Source organism: Musa acuminata, chromosome BXJ1-4 (genome assembly GCF_036884655.1).
Source record: "Musa acuminata AAA Group cultivar baxijiao chromosome BXJ1-4, Cavendish_Baxijiao_AAA, whole genome shotgun sequence".
In the NCBI taxonomy this organism is placed as follows: Eukaryota; Viridiplantae; Streptophyta; class Magnoliopsida; order Zingiberales; family Musaceae; genus Musa; species Musa acuminata.
In genome coordinates, this window is record NC_088330.1 from 32,698,884 (window position 1) to 32,725,329 (window position 26,446).

Genomic DNA, 26,446 nt, shown 5'->3' on the forward strand with positions numbered 1-26,446 from the left:
GCCCGGTGGAGCCCGCGGGAAGGTAAAGAAAGTCGCATCTTCGGGGTGCCTTTCGGGCAACAGCGTCTTGCTTTTTAAGTGGGCAACCTAACGCCAATATTTTCACCTCACTTTGTTCTCTCCATTTCTCCTGCCCCTCTCTTCTCTCCTCTCCCCCCCCTCTCTCTCTCTCTCTCTCTCTTCAGCTGTCTGCTGTTGTTGTAGGAGCCCGAAGCGTCAGCGACATGATAACTCAGAGAGCAAGAGAGAGGAGTAGGGTGGCGGAGCAGGGAAGGCAGTAACTACCTCGATCCTCTCTTCTCGCACCTTCCTCGTTCTCTTCTCTTCCCTCTCTATTTGCCTCTTCCTCGTTCTATGTCGAAACAGAGTATAAAAAGAAGGATCGATAGGAACCAAGAACAATTGCTTTATTTCGTTCCTTTTCCTTTCGTTTCTTTGGACCAAAACCACTTGCTTCGCCGGATCTGATCCCAGAATTCGCATCCCGCTGCCAGCATTCCATCTGGTAAGCCTTATTCATGTCTGCATTTTCTCTGCCAATATAATCATGGCTTTTCCAGCTGCCGTTGTGCCTTCTGCGAAGTTCTTGTGCTTGGTTTTGGCTCATAATTTGGTTGATGGTTCTGATTGCAATTCTGTTCTTCTCGATTGTCGATTCACTGACTGATAATGGCGTTGGATGATGACAAACTCATCCTTCTTGTTTCTCATGAGACGCTTTGTGATAAAAAGAATTCCCTTCAGATTTCTGACCAATAGATGCACAATGCCCGGATCTGATAGTCTCAATGTAGTTCGCGTCGATTCTTGATCTGCCCTCGTAGTTTTTTGGTCGTCTACCGAGTTCTCCTTTTTCGCTGTCCTTTTGGTCTTTCTCCCGATCAAAGGCTTTAAATTTGTATGGCTGAATGCTGAAACTTATCTTTACTCCTACACTGCAAAAGGATAGCTGATAGGTCATTGCTTCAGGTGGGATGTCGATATTGGAAAAAATTAAGCGGCATAATGAATTGGCCTTCTTTAGCTAATGCTTAGTGTCTTTTCGAAGCAAGCTTGCTTCTACCAGGTGGTACATATCAGATTAGACTGGGCAGGGCATGGTTTCTGCTCTTCGGTTCCAGTCTGGATTCACTAGTTGTATATGTGAGACATTGGAACCTCCTACCCCACCTATCTTTAAACAATTTCAACAACATTTGGGCCAGGTCTGCTCTGAATGCTTCTTTAGTGGCCGCCTTAACTTCACGTTTAATTTCCATCTCCTAACTCGTGTTCCTCCTGGCATCAAGGACTAACTCGCCCCAGTGCATTGAATTCTTGGCCTGTTTGTGCACGATGCACCACCACTCTCTTGGTTCTTGCTTGCGGGTTGTGGATTTGAAGGCTCTGAAACAATGATGGTTTTCGTTATTAGCTTGGGACTTAAATTGGACTAGGACAAGAATTCTACTGAACAGTGCATCTGATGTATGACGACTTCTCAGGTTTAAGAATCAATTTTACAGTGTCCAAGAATCTCTTTCTCTCATAAATATTGTTGCCAAAATTATGCGTTCTTTAACCGTTACAAGATAATTAGATGTTTGATAATTTGACCTTCTGGTCGTGGTTTAAAATCCATTCTTACTGTTGTTGCAGCATTGATCTGTTCCATCTGTTATATTTCTACAATTCCTGTGTTGAATCTGTTCCATATTCTATTTGGTACAAGCTATGCACATCTTGTCCAATGGGTGTTGAAACAGTCATACTTACACGAAGATTTTTCTTTTCTTTTCCTGTAAACAGGTCACTGCGCTCACAGAATCAGCGAATTCTGTTAATTGGCTTCTGCAAAGGTCAGCACCGTGATCATTGTCATTGACCATTTGACAGTGAAATTTTTATTTGTAACTTCTCTGCCTTGTTTTTTCCTCTATATTAGTTTATCTAATTGGTTGATGATGTTCTTTGTCTCCTTGTAGTTATAATGACCAAGAATCAACAACTACACCATTCATTAACTAGATCTCTTAAAAAATATATTGTACATAAAAGGCTATATTTGCTATTATTGTATTGTGAAGATCAAAGCTGTGCCTACTGATTTTCTTGATTCTATGTTACTCATGAAGATTATTTGTTTGAATTAGATGCAAGATTCTATTATCCCCTAACATTCATGACTAGTAATAATCATTCAACAAAATTGTGCATAGACTAGCCAAATACTATACTCTTTGGATGCACCAGCTCAGTGCTGTGAAGCAAGATATTAGTGGACTTTGATAACACAACTGAGATCTTTGAACAACACATTTTTGTAGACTATGCCGAAACACAGATAACTTATGGCCAGAACACTGTTGCAGGTTACCTTTCCATTTTTATTGTTGTCAAAGTTAAAATATAGTAACTGAAGCACCATTTTATAGTTTCATTTTCTACTTGCATTTGGTTATAACTGAGATATTTTGATAAATCCTCTTCTGGAAGTTAATTTGTGATGGCCTTTATTCTTCTCTTAGTAATTCTATTTTTTTTGTTTGCCATATTAAAAAACATGCTGCTCTTTTGTCATCAATTCCTATGTCAATGTGCTCATTAGTCTCTGTTATCATTTTCTTCTAATTCATTTTCTGAAGAATGACTCAACGGCATAGCTTATAGGATATTTGATTGATGATGGATCGGCGAAGTTGGCCTTGGAAGAAAAAATCATCTGATAAGACAGTGATTGCAACTGACTCATCCACTTCCACTTTGTCTAATTCTGGTGGAAATCAAGCAGACCAGGTTTGTTCTTTGTTGTGCTTTTCTGATATTGACTGAAATCAAAACATGTCTATATATTCATGATGGACAACACATTTTTTACATTGTTAATTGGTTGATATCAGTAAATGAATTTCAGAAATGGGTCATGCAAAGATGATAAATTTGTTTCATCTTTTTGATTTTTACAAATTTGATATTTGATCTTGAAAGTAAACATAACACTAATTGTGATTCCTTCTAGGAAAGTACCACTTGTAATTTTAAGATGGATTTAGTTTATAGTGTCATAAACAGTACAAGTGCAAAAAAATGTTAAGAAAGCTTATTATGACCTTTTTATGTAAAATTCTGCAACAACCCTCGTGTGAAGGTAACTTCTCTGATTCAATATTGAAAATTGAAATCATGGATATTTATAAGAAAACAATAGTTGGATTTTGTAGGTCAACTCAGTGGTTGAGCTAACCATGTTTTGCACTGATATCATTCCAGGATAATTAGCCATCTGTTTTCATTACCATAATAACAACAATTAAAAACTATCAACTAAACAAGATTACAAGATTTAGCTGACAGACTCAATCTTCTGGCACTAGTAGTAAGGTCTCATCTACGCTAGCAGGTGATATTTAATAATACCGCCTTATTTATTGTGACATTTTGTTATCCAGTCTTGAAGTTGAATGACCGTTTTTCACTTTGAGATTTCAATGTGAAAATCATATAATTTCTTTCCATCCTTAGAATTCTCATTACTTCCAAACTAATGAGGGCCTTTTCGTTTTGGAATTTATTCTCTTCTCTCTTGAACAACCCCACAAAGATATATTTTGGTGGTTATCATTATTTCTTCTACCTTCCTATATATTGTGATCCAGGATATCTTTATCACTTTCCTGATTTTCTCTCCCCTTGATGTGGTTCACATGTTTGCTCACTTGAGTCACTTTTCTATCTTTGCAGGATGTTAACAGCACTGTCAAATATGTACAAATTTCTGCAGAGTCATATGCCCACCTGACTGAATTGGAAGACCAAGTGAAGATCTTGCAAGAAAAATTATCTGCAGCACAAACTGAGATGACAACCAAGGATAATCTAGTCAAGCAACATGCTAAGGTTGCTGAAGAAGCGGTCTCAGGTACTAAGGTGTACAGTTACTATGTTTATAAAATGGTTCCCGTGGCTGCATATGCAGACATTACAGGCATTTATGCTGTTGTGGCTTTGGGGACCTGTTCATGAAAACTCAGTAGCCTCATAATGGGTTATATTTGCATATGCCAAAGAACATGGTGCATATGCAGCTGCTTATGTGGTCAATACATTGTCATGTATTTCCCATCTTCCTCACCTGTATCTTTTGCTATTCATGTCTATAATCTTATAATCCATATACTATTCAATATTCATTCTTATAATCCATAATTAATTTTTCTTAATGGTTCAAAGCGGACTGCCCAAAATGTAGGCATTCCATGCACCATTTTATGTTCCGACTAGTACATATGTCTCATTTCTTACTGGTCCAGGTAAACGGGTAGCCTTGCATTTTTCTATATGGCCTCTATCATTAAATCTGTGTATTCTTTTTGGCTTGTCATTTAAAGGTTCTTGCATGACTATTGTTCATCTTATCCTATATATATAAACTCATTTAATACTTAATTTTCAAAGTTACTTCGTTGGAAACATACATTTTTTCGATGAACTACATATATGATTAGAATTATCAGATGTAGCTGCATCCGTACATATGCTCTGAATGCAGTGCCTTGATTTGTGCATAATGCATCTCCATTTTGAAAGAGTTACTGGTGTTATGCTCATTGATCTGGTTATGGGTTCTTAAACAATTACAGGATTCTCATAGTTTTAGTTGATTGCACTGATTGTGCTATAAGGTTGTTGGTTGAATATTGATGATTATGAACATTCTTATTTTTTCTGTACAATTTTCTTTGAAGAATTAATGATTACAAAGAACATTTACTTTGATTATTTTAGGTTGGGAAAAAGCTGAAGCTGAATCATCTGCACTGAAATATCAACTTGAATCTGTCACACTGTTAAAGCTTACAGCTGAAGAACGGGCATCTCATCTTGATGGTGCCCTGAAGGAGTGCATGAAGCAGATAAGAAATGTGAAAGAAGAAAGTGAGCAAAAATTACACGATGTAGTCTTCGCCAAAACTAAGCAATGGGAAAAGCTCAAAGCAGAGCTAGAGGCAAAACTAGATTATTTTGAGCAGGAACTGCTTAGAGCTTCTGCTGAAAATTCAGCTCTTTCAAGATCTCTTCAAGAACGTTCAGATATTCTGATGAAAATTACTGATGAGAAGATGCAAGCTGATTGTGAGATCGAAGTGCTAAATAACAATATTCTGTCATGTGAAAAAGAAATTAATTCAATGCAATATGAGCTACATGTTATTTCTAAGGAGCTTGAAATTCGGAGTGAAGAGAAAAATATGAGCATAAAATCTGCTGATGCAGCGAACAGACAGCATTTGGAGGATGTAAAGAAAATGTCAAAACTAGAAGCTGAATGCCAAAGATTGCGTGGTCTTGTTAGGAAAAAGCTGCCTGGGCCTGCTGCATTAGCACAAATGAAACTAGAAGTTGAAAATTTAGGCCGTGATCATGGGGAGACTAGATTACGACGATCACCTGCCAAGAATCCTAGCCCTCCTTACATTTCAACACCTGCTGCTGATTTTGCCTCTGAAAGCATCCACACTATGCACAAGGAGAATGAGTTTCTTACAGCACGTTTATTAACAATTGAGGAAGAAACAAAGATGTTAAAAGAGGCTTTGTCAAAACGTAACAGTGAGTTACAGGCTTCGAGAAACATGTATGCTAAAACTGCAAGCAAGCTTCGAAGTGTTGAAGCACAGATGCTGACCCTGAACCAACAGAAGATATCATCAAATCCAACTTTTGACATCTCATCTGATACCAATTTAAGCCAAAACGAAAGCAACCCACCAAGCTTGACATCCATGTCTGAAGATGGAATTGACGAGGCAGAGAGTTATTCTGAATCATGGTCTGCAGCATTAATGTTGGAACTCTCGCAATTCAGAAAAGAAAAGGACACCGTGAAGCACAAGAATACAGACAATTCAAAAAATTTGGAACTTATGGATGATTTTCTGGAGATGGAGAGGTTAGCTTGTATGTCAACAGAGTCCAATGGAACAATTACCATTCCTGGAGGTGTGCTTGATAAGATGAAAACTGAAAATGCTGGTGGCATGTTACTAGCTGATATTCTGGATAGTACTAGTAAAGGACAGCAGTTTACATCAGAGAAGGCAGAAACTCTGCCTTGTGCCAATAAAAAACATTCTGAAGGAGAACTTGCGATGAGTAAACTCAGTTCTCTGTTGAGAAAACTTCAGACAAGAATAGTTTCTACTTTTAAGTTGCTGGATCAGGAAGTTGATATTGGTAGAGTTTTGGAGGATATAAGACGCATCCTGCAGGAAACACAAGAAGAGTTGCCTCAGAATTCTGTAAGCTGCATCATTAAAGAAAATTATTCTATAGATGCTCCTTGTCAACAAAAAGCTTGTGATGATGACACGGACAAAGCTACTAATATTGGCTTTTCTTTTAAGCACGACAAAGTTTCATATGCTGATGATAAGCATGAATTAGGTCTACAGTTGAGGAATGCGATATCTGAGGTTCAAGATTTTGTTATTTCTATAGGTAAGGAATCCTTAGGACCACAAGATAGGCAATCTGATGTTCAAGGACTAAATGAGAAAATCCAGCAGTTCTCTTCTTATGTTGAAGATGTACTGTATAATGGGAAAAGCTTGAATGATTTTATACCTATTTTATCCCATATATTTTCTGAAGCCGGTAAGATGGGCTTTAAGATGACCTTTAATATTGGCAAAGAATGGGATAACAATATCTCAGATTGCATAGACAAGGTAACATTACTTGAAAACAGAGTGGCTCATCAGGATCCAAGAAATGAGACATTTTCTGGAAGGTCTATGGCTTTATCTCAGTCTTCCTCTCATCCAGATATTGAAGGGCCTACCAGCGACAGCTTTGAACAAAGGAACACAATGCATAAATTATCTGTGAAGGATTTTGAAGAGATGAGGTTGGAGAAAGAAAACATGCAATTAGAATTGTCTACTTGCAGCAAATTGTTGGAAGAGACAAAACTTCAGCTAGTTGAAACTGAACAAAATTTGGCAGATCTTAGATCCCAGTTGGCTGCTAGCCAAAAATCAAACAGCTTGTCTGAAACACAATTGAAGTGTATGGCTGAGTCCTATAAGTTACTGGAATCACGAGCACAGCAATTAGATGCTGAAATAAACCTGCTGCGTACAGAAGTACAAACATTGAAAAATGAGCTTCTGGAAGAAAGGCAAATTCATCAGGATGATTTGACCAAATTAAGAGATCTTCAAGAGCAGTTTGAGAGGTTAGCTATAGTATATGGTCTTTGCTAAATATCATAATTTAGAATAGGCTGGTTGCATGTTGGAGTTGGCATTTGTTTAGTTGGTGTCGTATATGTATGTATGTATGTGTATATATATTCACACATATATATGGATACATATGTTAGCTCTGTTTCCTGATATCTTTTTCTTTTGCTTTTGTAAATGAAGGAATGAAAAGTCCAAAATGTGCTCAGACGCTGACATTGATACCGAGGCAAAACAGGTAATGTGCATTCCTTGATCGCATTGTGTACTTTTTTTTTGTGTCTATACTTTTTGATTTTTTTTTTCTCTAGATTGTTGAGAATGACCACATGGATTTAATTCTTAATCCAATACTGGCTTTGAATGATGAAAACAAAAATTGAAATGAATGATATTGATGTAGTATTGAACTATATGTATGGATATTGGAATTTGGTGTGATGGGTAAATCCTAGTCCGTCTTAACCTGTACAATTGAATTTTGAAACCTTAATTAAGTACTGAAAAGGATCAAGGTCATTCTTAAAAATCAATTTATCACAGTTCAGTGGAACCTAGGTTACAGAAGTTACTGGTATCTGTTATACTCATCATATAAACTTTGCTAACGAAATTTACTTCGCAATCAAACTTTTCAAAACTGTCTCATGTATCTGCCTTAATGATTTTTAGAAAGGCAGCTGCATCATTGCTTATTTGTTACTTTAGTTGTCATCTAAGATCTATAAATAGTTCAAATCTGTGTTGCATGAACAAGCCGATACATTGGACAACAGCGAATAAACACCCTTCACAGGGTTGTGTGAAATGTGAATATTTGTGAAGGTTGCTTGATTTAGTTGACTTATTCATATTCATGAATAGGATATTTATCACTATTCTTTGTTGATAATTATTTGTTGAATATTTAGGTTTTCAATGATAGAATAATAAGCAATATATGTTGGAAGATCATAAATGCAACCCCTTATAATGACAAATAATTATGTTGTTACGTGTTCCAATAAGGTGTTTTCTGGCTACATATGCATTAAATTCATTGTTTGAACCTTGTGCTGAGAGCAGCATTGTGTGATATCTGGGACAACTAAAATGTTCATTGTTCTTTTTTGAGTTTGAAGACACGGTAAATTATAATCTAACCAAACACGTGCTTTCTGTAGGTCCTACAAGTTGAACTTGCCTACTCTTTGTTCCTTTATCATAGTATTTTGTTCTTTCTGTAGGTCCTACAAGTTGAATTTGCCTACTCTTTGTTCCTTTATCATAGTATTTTGTCTTTTCTTCATTTTTAGCTATCTAGACATCAATATTGTACAAATTGTTGGAAACACATTGGACTTAACTAGTTTTTGTTACATGTTAAATAAAATGAAATAATTGCATTAATCGTAGATTCAGATGGTGATGAACTTCTAGTTCTTCTATTTAACTTTAAGAACCATCGTATGTCCTGTGACAGGAGAAAGAGATAGCAGCAGCTGCAGAGAAGCTTGCAGAGTGTCAGGAGACCATACTTCTGCTTGGCAGGCAATTGCAAGCCTTTCGTCCATCAGCAGAACAATCAGATACCTTTCCAAATAGTAGACATCTCATGAACTTCAGCTATTTGGAAGATGTGCTAGACGCTAGTGATTTTAGCGCCCAAAACATGTATAAGGCAAGGCATTCAGTGTCTGAAACAGAAAGGGCAGCTGCTTTTATCACACCAAGAGCTGGTGGCGAATCCCCCTTGGATGGATACAACTCTCAGATTAGCCCATCTGATGCCGAAGCAAGTTCTTTTCCCAAATCACCTATCAACTCAAAGCACCAGAAGCATAGGCCTTCCCGGTCATCCTCTTCTACTTTTCCTAATGCTTTGACTGAGAAGCATGGACGTGGTTTCAGCAGGTTTTTCTCAAAAGGGAGAAATTGATCATTAGTTAAAGTTTTTAAGATAACTTTTCTCTTGAAGGATATCCTGAAATTTAGCGTGATGGAAAAATGAGTGCATAGTTATCTTCAGACTTCAGAGCCGAGCAGTTGCAGTTTTGAGCCTTAAGTGGGTTGTGCTTGTTTGCGATGGTAATTACTAATTTCTTGCAATCAATGCATGCGCCTTGAAGCTTTTTTTTGCCTTGCAACTTGTTTAGCAATATCCATGTTCTCGATGAAGATCAACAGTTATCGTGGCAGTTGTGGGTTTTCCATACACAAATTTCTGTACATTGTCATCGCAAAGTCAACGAATTCCTTTCAAGCAACATAAGCATTGTAACACAGCTGTGATTTTTGAACCTGTTTGATGTACAGTGGACTGGCATAAAATCTGGTTCCTTCAAATGAAAGTTTGGTTTATGAAGTCAATCAGTGTCTTAAATCTAGAGGCCCTTTAGATTTATCAAAGTTTCACTTGTGGATTGTGAAAGTTTTTGACCCTCTCTTCCCCGTCATTCTTGATGTGTGCTTCGATTTGTCAAAACGAATTTGGAAATATTTGGACCCTTTAATACTGTAAGCTTTATTTTTACTGACTTCTAGTTCATATTCAGGGTTTTGTCACGTCTCCCTCTTGGGTAGATAGAGACCGCTTTTAACTATACTACAAGAACAAGTGGAATGTGCAGAACAAGAGGAAAGTACATGGTATTCTTTTGCTGGGGATTCATTGTATATTATTTGTATTGTACATTTCGAGGATACAATACTGTTGCCAAGCAGAAAGTAATAATATGCCCAAGATAACAATTAGTAGTTGACGTGGATAATACTAGTGATGCTTGAATCGGTTCTATTCGTGTGCATAAAAGGTCTGATGTGGTTGGAGATTGGCTTGAATGTTTGCTCAGTAACTAAGAGGTCTGATGTGGTTGGAGATTGGCTTGAATGTTTGCTCAGTAACTAAGGGAAATTTGGATGCTTATTCTGCGGCTGAACAATACTAATAGTAGGATGGATATTTCAATGCGATCCCTACTACGTTTAAATGAGCGATGAACAGAAAGAGGATAATTTTAATAAACAATGATGGACTGCAATTATCATGCTCGAATGACCTTTTATAGTAAGTTAATTGAGAAAAATATTTTATGGTACAAAAAATGGTCACTTGATTTACTATTTTCCAGATATAGGTAAAAAAATGTATGTACTTGAGAAAGTTTTATAAGTGTTCTTAGTTAACTCTTGTTTAATACTATTTTGATTTTCTTAATTGAAAGTATTCTTTTTTAATTGCATCATAGCTTTATATTTTTTATCATTTCTTTACTCTTCTATCTCCAACATTTCTAGTATCGGAGTTAGGTTCAATCTGAATCGGACATTATGACTTTTAATGATAATTCAATATCTCAACCCTTTATTTTCATCTTTTCGGACAAATGCTATGAATTTTGGAGTATGAAGATAAAGACTCTATTTAAGTCTCAAGATCTGAGACTTAATAAAGAATGGATATGTGAATCCAAATGAAGAAACCAGGCAAAGGGAGAATAGAAAGAAGGACTTAAAAAGACATTATTCTTCATTCAACAAGTTATATATGAGATAATCTTCTCAAGAATTACAGCAGTTACAACCTCAAGATAAGCTTAGTTAATACGTTAAAATGAATTTTAAAACTCATCGAAAGTGATTACGGTAAAACTTCATATCTTCATTATGAGTTTGAAAATTTATTCATGAAAACTAATGAATCTTAGTCAAATAAAATTTTATAGTGAACATTTTTATGAACATATAATCGTTGTAAAAGTTTTGATCAGTTTAACTTTAAAATTTGTTCACGTTGTTGTAGGAGTTAAAAGATTTATCTACCTTTTCATTTGATGAATTAATGAGTTATTATAAGCATATGAACCAAGGTTGAACAAATCCCTTAAGAAAAGTGAAGAAAAAATATTTTAGGTCAAGGAGTCTTTTATTTTAAAAGAAAGATAAAAAAATCGTTACATGTGAAGAGGATTTCTTAGCATCGGAAATGGAAGAGGATACTCTAATGGATATGATGAAAAAAAATTTAAATTATGATAAAAAGAATTATAACAGAATTCAATATGACTATTGTAAAAGGTTTGGTTATATAAAGGCAAATTATTGGAAAGAGAACAGGAAGTAAGTTATAGGAAGGAAATTAAAGAAAATAGTAAATTATTTATGACTCATTCACAAGCTAATGATATTCTAAATAATATTTAAATTTTGAATAATGGATGTTATAATCATATGCTAAATATAAGATCAATATTTAGAGATATTAATGAAACTCATAATTTAAAAGTCAAGGAAAAATAAAATACCTTGATAATATTCTTTTTATTCTTAGTTTATCACATAACTTATTAAGTGTTGGACAATTGATAAATGACGGATATTCAGTTATATTTGATGATAGTTCATACACTATTAAAGATAAAAAAATATGATTTAATTATAGTAAATATTTGTATGATATAAAATAAGATGTTTCTACTTGATATTTCAAATATTGAAAAATATATTCTTATTATAATTCAAAAAAATGAGTTTAATTTGTAGCATTAAGAGTTTATTGTTAAATAAAAATGAATGATTTTCAAATTATCTAAAATTAATATACTTGATGTAGGTAAATGTTACATTTATGACAAATAAAATAAGAAATCATTTCATATTGGAAAAGCATGGAGAGTAAACTAATTATCTTGAATTAATTCATACTAATCTATTTGAATCTATGAATATAAAATTATTTATGAAAGTTTATATTTTATATTATTTACTGTTCATTTCATAAGTGAGTTGAGTATAATTTTTAAAACTAAAATATGAAATATTTGATAAGTTTTAAAAATTCAAGATACTTGTACAAAGGCAAAGTAATAGATGCATAAAGACACTTCGGACAAATAAAAATGGTAAATTTTTATCTAATATATTTATTTTTTTAATAAATAAAATGATATTGATTAGGAATTAATAATACTACACATTAGATCAAAATAGTGTAACTAAATGTAAGAATCGAATTATCATTAAAATGATAAGAAGTTTGCTTAAACGAAAACATATTCCAAATTAGTTTTGGATGATGCAATTGCAACAATAATTTATTTGTTAAATATTTTATCAACAAATGCTATTATGATTCGCACTCCTTTTAAGACTTGATATGATATGAAGCTAAGTATAAGCCATCTAAGAATTTTTGGTTATATTGCTTATGCTTTCATAAATTTGTAAAACCATCGTAAGCTTATTGAAAGATCTGAATAATACATCCTGATTGATTATCCTTACAATTCAAAGCATATTGATAGTATAATCCTGTTAGTGATAAAGCTATTATTAATATAAATGTTATGTTTGATAAAAGGGTAAGTTGAAATTGGGAGACCAATGAAGGTGAAAACAAATTTAGATTATAGTAAAACTAGACACTTCACAGAATCAAGTGACAAATCTTGCTCCAACAAGTTCATCGTCAGATAAAACCCTTCCAAAAAAATTTAAATCACTAATAGAAATTTATGATTCAACATTTACTTTGTTTATTTTAAATTTTGAGGAAGCAATTGAAAAAGAGGAATGACGAAATATAATAAAGAAAAAAATTAAGTCAATTGAGAAAATAAAACTTTAGAGTTAATGGATCTATTGAAAGAAAAAAAGGATATTGGATTGAAATAAGTATTTAAAATAAAATATAATATAAATGAAAGTATCTAAAAGTATAAGGCTCCACTTATAGTAAAAAGATATTCACAGCAACAAGATATTGATTTTAATGATACTTTTTGTTTGATTGCTAGATTCAAGACCGTGAGAACTTTCTTAGCTTTAGTTACTCACTTGAATTAGCTTGTTGATTAATTTGATATGAAATCTATATTTTTAAATAGAGATTTATAAGAATATGTTTTTGTTACTCAATCCAAAGATTTTTTAGCTAAAAGACATGAAGAAAAGATGTATAAACTAAAGAAAACTATTTATAAACTAAAACAAGCTCAAAGGACAAAATATAATAAAATTAATTATTATTTTTATCGAACTGGATTTAAGATGAGCAATAATGAACATACTCTTTATTTAAAGAAGTAAGGTAAACATTATATACTTATGGTTTGTCTTTATATTGTTATATGACTTCATCTAATTTTTTTATTATAAAATTTAAAAAATACATGATGAATAAGTTTGAAATGTTAGATCTATGTCTATTATACTATTTTCTTCGGTTGGAGGTGAAACAATGATCATATGAAAATTTTATTTCAAAAAGTAAGTATGCAGACTATAGTAACCCTTATGAATGTAAACTAGAAATTAAACTTGAATATGATATATATTTGACAAATACAAGATATTATAGAAGTTTGGTTTGAGGTTTGATTTATTTAACTCATATTCGACCAGATATTACCTTCTCAAGTTTATATATAATAATCCAAACAAACATCATCTTGTGGATGTTAAAAGAATTCTATGTTATATTATTGGAACTACAAATTATGGCATTTGTTACTCTCATAATTTTAAATATAAATTATTTAGTTTCATTAATAGTGATTAGTCAAGAGTTTTGGATGATAGGAAGAGTACTTCAAGCAATACTTTTAGCCTTGGATCAGGAGCTATATCTTGGAGTTCAAAGAAACAAGTAACAATTGCATTATCGACAGTATAAATAGAATATGCAGTTACAACATCAACTGCCAAACAATCCGACTTAGAAGATTTCTTAGAGAACTTCATCAAAAATAAAAAGAAGTAATCGAAATATTTTGTGACAACAAAGCCAAAATTACAATGAAGAAGAATCCAATCTTTCATGGAAGAACGAAGCATATAGAGATACACTATCATTATATCTGAGATCCTGTAATAAGCGAAGTCATAATAATAAAGTCTTATAGTACAAATAAATAAGTTACAGATGTTCTCACGAAGTCACTTCCATTTCAAAAGAATATTTATTTCATGAATCAAATTGGTGTAACTATAAATCAAAGAGAGTGTAGAGAATTGATTCATAGATAGTTATCACGTTTTAGGTACCTAAATTAATAAGTGGCCATGATCTAATAAGTTATTGTCATGGGGGTACCTAAATTAATCTTGGGTGATATGATAGGATGAAATAGTTATCATTAAATCCTATAAATAGGATCATGATCCATAAAGTAAAAATATATGTATTTGAGAATATTTTATGAGTATTCTTAGTTTTACCTCTTGTTTAATGTTATTTTTAATTTTTTTATTACACACATTCTCTTTTAATTATATCATAATATTTTATTTTTATCAGTTCCTTATTCCGCCATTCCCAAGCATCTACTCGATGCGTGCCCTTACCACAAGCATCTCCAACACAGCAGTCGCAACGCAACTATGTATTTCACCGACACGGCGTCATTATACTCGCCGGAGGGTTACTATACCCGGCGCAACAGAAGCTCCACGCCGCCCCTACGCAGTAGGATAAGGTCAACCTCCGGCATCGCATGCTTGAGGTTGGAACAAGGACATGGCCTGTCCGAGAACTTTGGATGAGCCAGCTAAGGCTGTAGGGCACGAGAGGGACCTCTTGGGGATCCCTCAGAATGGACTTGATGTGTTAAGCCTCTGCAGCCATTCATTCGATTTGGGAGGCTATTATCCTCTGGCACTTCACTCTCAACACATGGGTTCCTTCCCCTGTGGACCTTTCTTGCCTGGTATCGGATCCACATTGGAAGCTCCCTCTTCCATGCCTGCTAACAAGATGTGGAATTTTAGAGGCTTCGCACGAGCACGTTTGATGGACCTTCACCTCCTCTGCTCGTAGATGCTTCAACATCTACAAACCAAAAAACCCCTAGAAAGAGCAGCACAATTTTATGATGCAGTACAGGAACGAGTTCATGAGCTCAAATTGTCTGAGACCAGCTAAAAGTTTGCATCCATGGCAGTCACCTAACTCAAGACGGTCTATTTCCAGCACTGTCATACTCGTTGATGCTGGGGCTGCAGACATTGCGTGTCCCAAGTCATTGAAGCCAGCCAGCTAAGGCTGCACTAACACCAGAAAAGACGTCTCAGAGTGCAGTACCAGATTTGATAGGTAATCTGCAGCCACTCATTAGATTTGGAGGACCCAATGCTCTTGCACCGTTGCACAGCTCTAGGCTCACACCATGCGGATGCCACCCTCCTATCTATCGGACCTTCTTGCCTTTGCACCGCAGCCCTGTAGTCTCTTTTTGATAAGTTTGATGGTCATTTCTGCTTTCGAGAGTGTGACTATTCTGAGTCTTTCAGGCATAATTCTGATATCTTAAAGGGGTTGAACAGGAGTCCAGTTTATGGAACTTCACAGTATGAGTCAACAAAATTTCATGAAAGGATGCATACTGTGACAGAATAGTATCCTCCACCAGAGACTCTCTTTGACTTGGGGCAGGATTTGGTTGATGTGGAGAGGGGTTAAGACGAAGGCTAAGAATTTGTGCAGCATTCCACAAAAGCTTAATTGGGTTGGCCAATCTTTCACGTACCTAATGCATGGGGCTCATTTTGTGCAGGCCCTCCAGAATTGTGCAATATCACATCATGTCACCTCACAAGCTCTTCCAAGGTGAGAAGACTAAGAAACATCCAATAAAGACAGATGTATAAGCTGTTGTGATAGAGAACTTCACTGTACGTGTCACAAATTGATGTGATGGGATAGCTGATCACGTAAATGATGAGTTGGAGAGGAAAGCTGACAGGAGGAGACTTGTGGATGAAAGCTAAAGAGGCGTGAAGGGATTCCTTGGCTGAAACAATTGAGGCCCAGCCAGAAATAAGCAGGAATAGAAAGGGAATGAAAGCAGCGTTGTACAGGACACACTTGTACGAGTGTACCAAATGGACGCCATTCTAATCCTTTCGAGTAATCAACACAGAGAGAGAGAGAGAGAGAGAGAGAGAGAGAGAGAGAGAGAGAGAGGACGAGACAAGCAATTCGTTGTACTTATGCATTGCCTTTTGCTTAATAAATTTGGCTCTTTCATGATCCCAAAGCATGCAAGATTTGTGGTAAAGAAAGAGGTCATCTTTCTCCTCTCTCTGTCAGTAGATTCTTGCTCTGTGATTGACACACAGTACAGCTTCGACAGCCTACAGTTATCATTAATGCACTCCATCTCATCCATTGTGATGTCTTATACTTAATATGCCTTGCTTGTTTCTGATAAGGATGAAGTGAATCCAAGTTGGACGTCTCATCTCAGAAAACAAATGATGGAATCGATCATTCAAAGAAGCAGCCAGATGGACAAAACGCAGTATATAAACAGGGGAAGCGACACCCTCTGATCCTTGCAAGTAAATTAATTAGTCCTTACAGAGCGGCACAGCCGCTCCGAGATGTACAAATCCAACCCACCGGGCTGTGGGTTTCGAGTCAAACAGCTGCAGTCCAAGGAACCGCCGTCAATGGCGGCAAAAAAGGGACCAACGAACGAAGGAAGTTACAAATGGGCGGCGCAGGCGGAGGCGGAGGCCGCTTCATCGGAGCATGGAGGTGAGGGAGCGGAAGACGACCTCCTCGCACGGGATGGTGAGGCCCATGTCGTGGTCGAAGCCGAACTCCTCCTCGGCCTGCCGCAGCAGGCTCTGGAACTCAGGGTGGGTGAGGTAAGATATGGGCACGATGAACCGGCTCCGGCTCTCGCCCACGTACACCGCGAAGTGGCCCTTGGGCACGTCCACCGGCTGCTGCTTCCTCCCCAGGCTCGAGCACCTCTTCAGTATCTGCTTGATGCCCGCGGCCTGCGGCAGCTTGTTGTTCGACCTCCGAATCGCCATCTCCTCACAGCCGTCACTTGCAAGTTCCAAATACAGGGGATTTGAGAGCGGAAGCAGAGGCCACAAGGCTGTCTCTGTTGCTCTGCTTGGCCGTGGGTTTAGCAGACGAAGTCGGTGGCGCATTATATAGGACACAAGTGGGGCGGGCGAGAGGAACAAGAGCATGTGGATGGGGGCAGGAAAAGTCGGAAGGACCACGGGCGCGTTGGACCGTGTGCTTCGACACTAACACGCGACGCTGGTCCATTGACATCACCTTGTCGTCCTTGTCAAGGACAAACTGGTCCTCCACCTCCTCCTACCGTCTCACTGCCATCACTGTGACAGAGTTCCCTGAAATTTGCATCCGAGTCATGAGTAGTTTTTACGTTCCAGTATCTGTCACAAAGATGATCATTCATTCACGTAGGAAACAGATAGGATCCATTGTTGCTTGTAGCATAATCGTTGACAAGTTGATCACTTCATTGTTGGATAGTAGTCTCTCCATTTTTACCAACAACGTGATGTCCCTCTCCTGTCAGGTGCGGACCTTCAAGATCACCTATCATCTGCGATGTTTGTGCCAGATCTCAGAGCCCCAGATTGGCCACTTGCCGGACATGAATGAACAATGTAAAACTCATGGACGACAGCCAACTCCCAAATCGATTGCAGTGTGAAACTCCATGGCTCACTGTACCACATGTACCTCTTTCTTCTGCCTGTCCCGCCTACCAGCATTCAATCCTACCTGTCTGGTAGTTGACATCAGTTTCCAAGAAAGCCTTTGCCCATCTCTGCACCAAAAATATTTTCTTTTATTGCACCGGCAGCAGCTGCTAAAGATTCTGTCATCAAGACATGCAGCTATTTACAGTTAACGATGGAACTCTCATCTTCTTACTGCTTTCAGTGGTTTCATCTGATTCAATAAACCAGTTCATTAATTCCCGAGCCAGATTGAAGGATGTGGTCTTTGGGGCACCAATAACAGGCGGTGCAACTTCCCAAAGAGCTTCCTCTGGCGACACAGTGATTCCACTTGCCTGGACTGTCTGTTCTCCATTCCCATGGCGGACGAGGCAGTTAATTCTCTGTCGGTCCTTTCAACTCCCTCCTGTGATGGGAATTAAGAACGGGGTGTGACAGTTGCTGCTCTCAGCACATGCAAAGTACTATCGACGTACGTATTCGACCTGCAGTCTTGCACGTCATTAATTACTGGCCATGGACAGTGTGGTCACCCGTCCCACCAACCCATAATAAATCTGGGGTGGGTTTGATCCAACTGCCGCTGGAAGATCGACGTTGTGCTCTCGGTTTCAAACTTGGCTTGATATTTAATGTTCTAAGTGCTGTATATTTCAATCTACAATAACCGAGTTCCCAAGAACAACAAGTTCTACGGAATTCAGCATGGCTCACAAACACCCATCTTTCTTCAAAAATATGAGTCCATTAAACATTTTTATTTAAGAAAATAGAAGTATTTTGTAATATGTTCTTTGCCGAGAAACTAATGGTTTTAATATTAAGAATATTATGTTAGAAATATTTTTGAGAAAGATCGTTAACATCAAGAAATCATAAAAGAGTGACGATAGAAACAAGAAAAACTTCAGAAATAAAAACTCGTATTAAACAGTAAAACTTACCATCTCTTATGTTCTACCTTATCGCTCTTCTTGATTGTTGTCTGAATCATTTTATGATCCTTTTATTTATATTGGAGTAAACTTAAACCTTTAACCCCAACTATCATAGTAACTTCTATCTTGACTAAGACTCATTAATCAAGATTATATCTAATTATAAAGTTTGATTTAATATTTTAACATATTATATATTATTTTCTTAATTTCATAGTCTATATCGATCTTATGATAATATGACAAAATCTTTATAAGCCACAGGCTAGCACATTCAAATAATTTATTGGATGAGGTTTAGTATCTTACGCTTCAAAGGTCTTATTTAAGTCTCTGGAACTAAGTCTCTGGAACTATAAATGGTTCTAATATCAATGGTAAAACTAAATTTGAAAGATAATTTAATTAATATTAATTCTATTAATATAATTTAATTAATATTAAATCCATTAATGGCAACGTTTCCTAATCTAATCTTGATTTGACAAAGATTAGACAAAACAAATTTGTGCTACATTACATAAAGCCAAAGACTTGTTTCCATTAATGATATGAAAAAATAAACTTAATGTCTTGATTGCTCCATTTGAATTTGTAAAAGATGTCGGATTATTCGTAATGGTACTGAAATTATTTTATCGTGAACACAATATTTGATTTCAAGACATTTATATCAGTGGCTAATATCTTTTATATGTTAATCGTGGCTATAAATGGATGACTATTATTTTATGCATCTCTCATTTCAATTGCTAACATTAATATTTGTTATACTTATTAAAACATGTGAGTTAGTTAATGAGTTATTATACGAGTAATAAAGTTTGCCTACATAGGCGGCGTAGTCAATAATCATCCTTGATCATGTGGAAAGAAGAGTAGAGGGTGACTTTTGTCTTTTCCTTTCACTCTAGACAAAACGTGATAGTTACATGTCTGATGATAATTATCTAACAATGTACTCTCTATTATTTGTCCCCCCCCAAGATATGCTTTGAGATTCTTGTAAGAGAGGTCCAATTATGATGTCTAATTTATCTGACACGTTAAACTTATACCTCTTCGATTTATTATCGACTTGATGAAACATTTAGTTCATCTGGCATGAGTTTGTTCGACACGTTTAGTCCATCATGCCACTTACATCGTGAGTTCATCTAGTGCGTTTATTTGGAATCATCTTTCCTAATGTTGTTGGTGGCGATCCATTGTCAACCTATCCCTTATATCGTCGAGGGATGCACATTAGTTAGACGAGGTCAGATTTTTTGACCTCCATGTCTTAAGCCCAACCCTCCCTTTTGCTTGAGGCATAGAGGTTGAGAAGTCCAACTCCCGCCCCTACTCAAGGTATGGAGGTCAGAAAGCTTGATCCTGCCTTTGCTAAAGATGAAGAGGTCGAGAAACTTGACCTCCACATCTGCTTATGCATCAAGGTCAAGAAGAGATGGGGAGGTTAGAAGACTCGACCTCATCAGACTAATGTGTGTCCCTCAATGATACGAGAGATAGTTCAATAATGGATTGCCATCAGCAATGGTAAGGGAGATGATCTTGGATGGATGCGCTTAACAAACTCATGCCGAACGATATGAGGGGCACGATGGACTAGAGTCTCAAATGAACTCATGTCAGATGAACTAAACATGCCATCAAGTTAATAATGGATCAAAGAGGTATAAGCTTGACGTGTTGGATTAATTAAATGTCGGATTTCAGACTCCTCTTGCAAGAGCCCCAAAGCATGCCTTTGGGAGAGGGGACAAATGATAGAGAGGATACCGTCAACTAATCATCATCTAATATGTAACCTTCACATGACATTCAGGATGAAAGGAGAAGATGAAAGTTACCCTTTACCTGTTTGCCCATATGCGTAAGGGCCTAAAACAAACGATGATTGGCTACCCCCCCCCCCAATCACCCATGTGGACAAGAGGCCAAGGGAAAGCTGTTGGAGGCGATTAGAGGCTACATACCTATAGAATATTTCATAAAATATTTTATCCCATTACGATCATATATAAAACTTGTCTTCAACACAATAAGAGAATGTTTATTTTTTTGGCTATTTGCGTTCGTACTCATATATCTTGAGTTATTAACTTGGGCGTCGGAGGGATTGGAACAAAAAACTTTTTTCAACTTTGATCTTTATGCAAGTAACATATTGTGAGTTTGTTATTTTCACCTTAGAGACACATCGAATAACTCTACATATACGGGTTCGAATCATATTAGACTATCAGAATATCCATGATTTTTTCTCTCGACACCACCTTTTTACGATCTTACAAATCTTGCAAAGAAAGCTTAGTTAGGCCTCCCAGTCAGTCTTGATCGACCGGCTTAGGTCAGAGTTGTATGAGTCGGTTTCCCCAATGACAAGCTCTCGTCAGCCATAGAGCCGAACAAATGAAACAATAACATAAACTGCAAGGCACTTACCGTCACCACCAGCCACCGTACAATCAACGTCGTCGAGCCAACCCAATCATTGCACCGTCATGTATCCACAACCATTACACTTCGTCACTTCCACCCACCACATGCTTGCCACCCACCGCACTACCGAGAGCAAACTTGAAGAGCAATTGAAGGTATGGTGTTTGATTCTTAGCTTTAGAGTCTTGCTAGGATTCAAAGTAGCTCTATCTTCTTGTTTCTTTCCTCTCCGCTCTGTTCATCTAATGATTCTGTTTTAAAGAACCTCTTTGGTGCTGACAAAGCCAACACTTAGTTCTTTCTCCTCTAAAGCGTTGTGGCACGTCTCCTCTAGGAAAGCGGGTGGGAACCTTTCTTCACAGGCTGATTAATAAATAATTATATTTTATACTTATTATATTTTAAATAGTTCTATCTAGATGATGAATAATGTAAGAAAATATTATTATGATAATAATTTTTACACCTAATTTAATCATAGATAAAATGAGATGATAAATTAGTTGATGAAGTAAGGGTGTATATACTTGAAAATATATTGTAAGTATTTTTAGTTTTATCTCTTACTTAATACTATTTTGATATTCTTGTTTGAAAGTATTATCTTTTAATTACATCATAATATTATATTTTTATTATTTTCTTATTCCTTCATCCTTAATATTTATGATATCAGAGCGAAGTTCAATCTGAACTGGACATTATGACTTCCAATGATAATTAGATGTCTTAATTTCTTATTCTCATCTTTTCAAAAAAATACTATAGATTTTAAAATATCAAGATAAAAATTTTATTCAAATTTTAGAATCTTTGGGACTTAACAAAGAATAGATGTGTGGAACTAGATAAAGAAGTCAAGTTGAGGAAAAATAGAAAGAATGACTCAAAAACATTATTTTTTATTTAAGAAGTTATATATGAGATAAATTTATCAAAAGTTACTATAGCTACCATCTCAAGACAAACATGGTTGATACTTATAAATGAATTTCAAAGCTCATTAAAAGTGATTAGGTAAAACTTCAAACCTTTCATTTTGAGCTTGAAATTTTATTCATGAAAAATAATAAATTGACGTAAGATTTTTTTTTCTTGAGTGATTGAAATTGTTAGTTAAATGAAATTTTATAGTAAACATCTTCATGATTATATTATTGTGCTTCAAAATTTGATCATGTTGTTAATGCAATTGAGGAGTCCAAAGATTTATTTATATTTTTATTTGATAAATTAATGAATCCATTATAAGCACATGAAGCAAGGTTCAATGGGCCACTTGAGAAAAGTAAAGAAAATATATTTCAAGTTAAGAGGGAGTCTACTACTTCAAAACAAGAGATAAAAAAAAATAGGAAGAGGATGTGGTAGAGGAGGATATGTGAAAGATACATTTATAGCAAACAAAGAAAAAAATATTTTCTATTAGAAAAATATGTAAAGTATCTAATTATCTTAAATTAATTCATGGTGATTTATGTGAATTTATGAATATAAAATTATTTAATAAAATTTAATATTTTTTATTATTTATCGATGATTATAGCTGTATGAGTTAAGTATATTTTTTAGAAATGAGATATAAAATATTTGTTAATTTTTAAAAATTCAAGACACTTGTGAAAATAAAAAATGTTAGATGCATTAAGATACTTTAGATAGATAGATGTGGTAATTTTTATCTAATAATTTTATTTTTTATAAAAAATATTTGTAAGGACATGATAATATCACATATATTAGAGAAAAATGATATACCTGAATGCAAGAATTGTGATATCATTGAAATGACAATAAGTTTGCTTAAAGGAAAACATCTTTCAAATTAATTTTGGGTAGAAGTAATTACAATAATGATTTATTTGTGAAATATTTTACTAAAAAATATTATTATGAATTGAACTCTTTTGAATCTTGGTATAGTGTGAAGTCAAGTGTAAGCTATTTAAGAATTTTTTATTATATTATTTATGTTTTGGTAAATTCACATAATCATCATAAACTTGATAAAAAATTAAAAAAAATACATCTTAATTAGTTATTCCGTAAAGTTATTATGAATAGAAATATTATATTTGATGAATGGCAAGTTAGAATTGGGAGAATAGTAAAAAATAAAATCATATTCCAACAAAATTAGACACTTATAAAATCAAGTAATAGATATAGCTCCAACCAGTTCATTATTAGCCTCAACTAGCCACAGTAGATTTATCATATGATTCGTCAAATGAACCCCCCGAGGAAAACTTAGATTACTAACATAAATTTATGATATAATATTTACTTTATTTATTTCATATCCTACCAGCCTTGAGGAAGAAGTTAAAAAAGAGGAATGACAAAAGATAATGAAGGAGGAATTATGTTAATTAAGAAGAATAAAACTTGGGAGCTAATAGGTCTATATATATAAAAAAAACTATTAGATTAAAATGAGTATTCAAAATAAAGCACAATATATATAGAAGTATCCAAAAGCATAAGACTCGACTTTTAGCAAAAGGATATTCATAGTAATATAGTATTGATTTTGATGATAATTTTTCTTTGGTTGCTAGATTTGAAATAGTAAGAACTTTTTTGGATTTAGTTGCTTATTTAAATTAGCCTATTTATCAATTTAATATGAAATCTATGATTTTAAATGAAGATTTATAAGAAATTTTTATTACTCAACTTGAAGGTTTTTTAGTTAAAGGACATGAAAAAAATGAGTATAAATTAAAGAAAACTTTTTATAGACTTAAACAAACTTTAAGGGTATGATATAGTAAAATTGACTATTATTTTTATTAAAATTAATTTAAGAGGAGAAATAATGAACATACTTTTTATTTAAAGAAAGAATATAAATATAATCTTTTTATTGTTTGTCTTTATGTTAATAATATTATATATATAAGTTCATCTAATTCTCTTGTGATAGAATTAAAAAAAAATGATGAATAAGTTTGAAATATTAGATTTTAGTCTACTGAACTATTTTCTTGGATCGGAGATGAAACAATAATCAAATGAAAATTTTATTTCACAAAAAAATTATACAATAAATCTACTAAAAAAATAACATAATTAACTGTAAAACTATAACAAACCCTTGAATATAAATGAGAAATTGAAGTTAGAAAATGATACATATTTAATAAATGTAAGATACTATATAAGTTTGGTTGGATGTTTGGTTTATCTAACTTATGCTTGATGAGATATTATATTTTCTGTTGATTGATATAGTATTCGAGTTTATGCATAGTCTAGACAATCATCATATCGGAGTTATTAAAAGAATTATATATTATATTATTAAAATTATAGATAATGATATTTGATATTCTTATAACTTTAAATATAAATCATTTGCTTTTACTATTAGTGATTGGGCAAAAGTTTCGGATGATAGAAAAAATTCTTTATATAATATTTTTAACTTCAGATTAGAAGTTATATCTTAGAGTTCAAAGAAGCAAACAACAACATCATTATCAATATCAGAAGCAGAATATGTAATTGCAACATTAATGACTTATTCAGTAAGATAGTTTAGAGGACTTCTAAAAAATCTTTATCATGAATAAAAAGAAGCAATTAAAATATTTTGTGATAATAAAGCCATGACAAAGAATCTAATATTTTATGGAAAAACGAAGCATATAGAGATATACTATAATTTCATTCGGGATCTTATAGCAAGTGAGATATACTATAATTTCATTCGGGATCTCATAGCAAGTGGAGCTATGACAACAAAGTATTATAACATGGATGAATAAGTTACAAATTTTCTCATTAAGTCGTTTCCATTTGAAAAGTATATTTATTTCATATCTTAAATTGGTATATGTAATTATGAATTAAGAGGAAATATTGAGAATTGATTCATATGTAGTTATCTCAAGTATCTACTATGTTCTAGGTAGTTCTAATCATGTTCTAGGTAGTTCTACTTAAGTGACTTATGATTTAAGAAGTTATGATGTTAGTTCTATACCTAACTTAATTATATGTGATATGAGATGATTACTATTAGATTATATAAATATGATCATGGTTCATGAAACAAAGATATATCTACTTATTAATATTTTATAAGTGTTTATTTCTTATTTAATACTACTTTGATTTTTTTCGTTTAAAAGTATTCTTTTTTAATTATATTATAGTATTATGTTTTTAATATTTTTTTGCTCTTCTATCCCCAATGGCGTAAGTAAGAAGACTCTACAGTAACTTCAACTAGCTGTCGTCGTCCTTCGCTATGGCCATGGAGATATCCAATCAATTGAAGCAAATATTCGGACTCATCAACTCCAATGGTGACCGAAAGATATCCCCCATAAAATTAGGGAATGTGCTGCTGCTTGAGACATGAGTAGGCCACGACCGTGCAAGAGGCTAAGGGGATGTTGTGGGAGGTGAACTGCAACAGTGATAACTTCATCGACTTGGATGAGTTCATGGAGGCCACGGGTGTGGGCATCGCCAGTGATGAGAGTGGCAGGGGCAACCCAATGCTGAGCAGTTGGGAGGTGGTGTTAGAAATCAAAAAGCTCTAATACTATGTTAAAAATAAAAAAATATCAATATTATATTAGAAAATCTCTTAGGAAAATAGTGAATATAAAAAAATTATAGAAAAGAGTATCAAGAAATAAAAAAATAAAAAAATAAAAAATAAAAAAAAAACTTTTATTAAATTTAAAATTTATCATCTCTTATATCAGAGATCTCTTAACCTCTAGTCTGCTTCATCTCTCCTCTCAAACTATATACTTAAAATATTATAATATGAACTCTTTATATAGGAACTCTTGACTTTTAAATCAAAATTCTATCTAATTATAAAGTTAAATTTATACATGGATGAGGAGTCGAGGAGGTGCTCATCCGGTTGGAGCATGGCAAGTGCAGCCTCCGGGAGTGCCGGCTCATGATCAGCGGCGTCGACAGGAATGGTGACGGCCACTTCGACGAGTTCTGGTGCCTGATGACCACCGGCGCATGTTCGAAAGATCAACCGCTGAGCTGTAATTATTGAAGGAACTATGCAGCAAGCTTAGTTTGATCATTCCACTTGTTCTTTGATCCCCCCTCCTCTTCTTCTTTGTATATCTATTGCGGGGCTGCGCCGCCATCGATCTGTCGATATCATCCTCACATTCCACGGAGGTCCCGATGACTCGTGCGTGAACCGATCCAATCATAGTGCGTAGACTTAGTTCGGGTTTTGATTTGGTTATTGCAATTGAGATAATCCGATTAATACCAAATGCTGAATGATGTCGAAATGGTCGGATGAGATCAGTTTATATTCACCTGTATAATAATAATACAGTGCGCTTATCC

At 34.6% G+C, this 26,446-nt stretch overlaps 2 protein-coding genes across 4 annotated transcripts; one reads left to right on the top strand and one right to left on the bottom strand.

The window, feature by feature from the left end:
• The first annotated feature begins 105 nt into the window (after positions 1-105).
• On the top strand, positions 106-9,572 carry LOC135653585 (filament-like plant protein 4). Of its 3 annotated transcripts, none has more exons than XM_065175464.1 (7): positions 106-505; positions 1,789-1,838; positions 2,625-2,775; positions 3,721-3,898; positions 4,765-7,216; positions 7,407-7,461; positions 8,686-9,572. In XM_065175464.1, the coding sequence occupies exons 3-7, from the start codon at positions 2,662-2,664 to the stop codon at positions 9,139-9,141; spliced, it is 3,255 nt and encodes a 1,084-aa protein (XP_065031536.1). In that variant the 5' UTR covers positions 106-505; positions 1,789-1,838; positions 2,625-2,661; the 3' UTR covers positions 9,142-9,572. The 3 variants fall into 3 exon arrangements, with proteins under 3 accessions (XP_065031536.1, XP_065031535.1, XP_065031532.1); XM_065175463.1 differs by having other exon boundaries at positions 2,643-2,775; XM_065175460.1 differs by having other exon boundaries at positions 2,650-2,775.
• A 6,957-nt stretch (positions 9,573-16,529) lies between these two features.
• LOC135672529 (protein SMALL AUXIN UP-REGULATED RNA 12-like) lies at positions 16,530-17,162 on the bottom strand. The gene has a single exon (XM_065181016.1). It carries the CDS (start codon positions 17,145-17,147, stop codon positions 16,725-16,727), a length of 423 nt encoding a protein of 140 aa, XP_065037088.1. The 5' UTR covers positions 17,148-17,162; the 3' UTR covers positions 16,530-16,724.
• Positions 17,163-26,446: the final 9,284 nt, after the last annotated feature.

Excerpts from the sequence above, each read along its gene's own strand:
- LOC135653585 (XM_065175464.1), top strand. The coding sequence starts at position 2,662 with ATGATGGATCGGCGAAGTTGGCCTTGGAAGAAAAAATCATCTGATAAG. Across the intron at positions 3,899-4,764 it reads TGCTGAAGAAGCGGTCTCAG|GTTGGGAAAAAGCTGAAGCT; the intron begins GTACTAAGGTGT and ends TGATTATTTTAG. Across the intron at positions 7,462-8,685 it reads TTGATACCGAGGCAAAACAG|GAGAAAGAGATAGCAGCAGC; the intron begins GTAATGTGCATT and ends GTCCTGTGACAG.
- LOC135672529 (XM_065181016.1), bottom strand. The coding sequence starts at position 17,147 with ATGCGCCACCGACTTCGTCTGCTAAACCCACGGCCAAGCAGAGCAACA.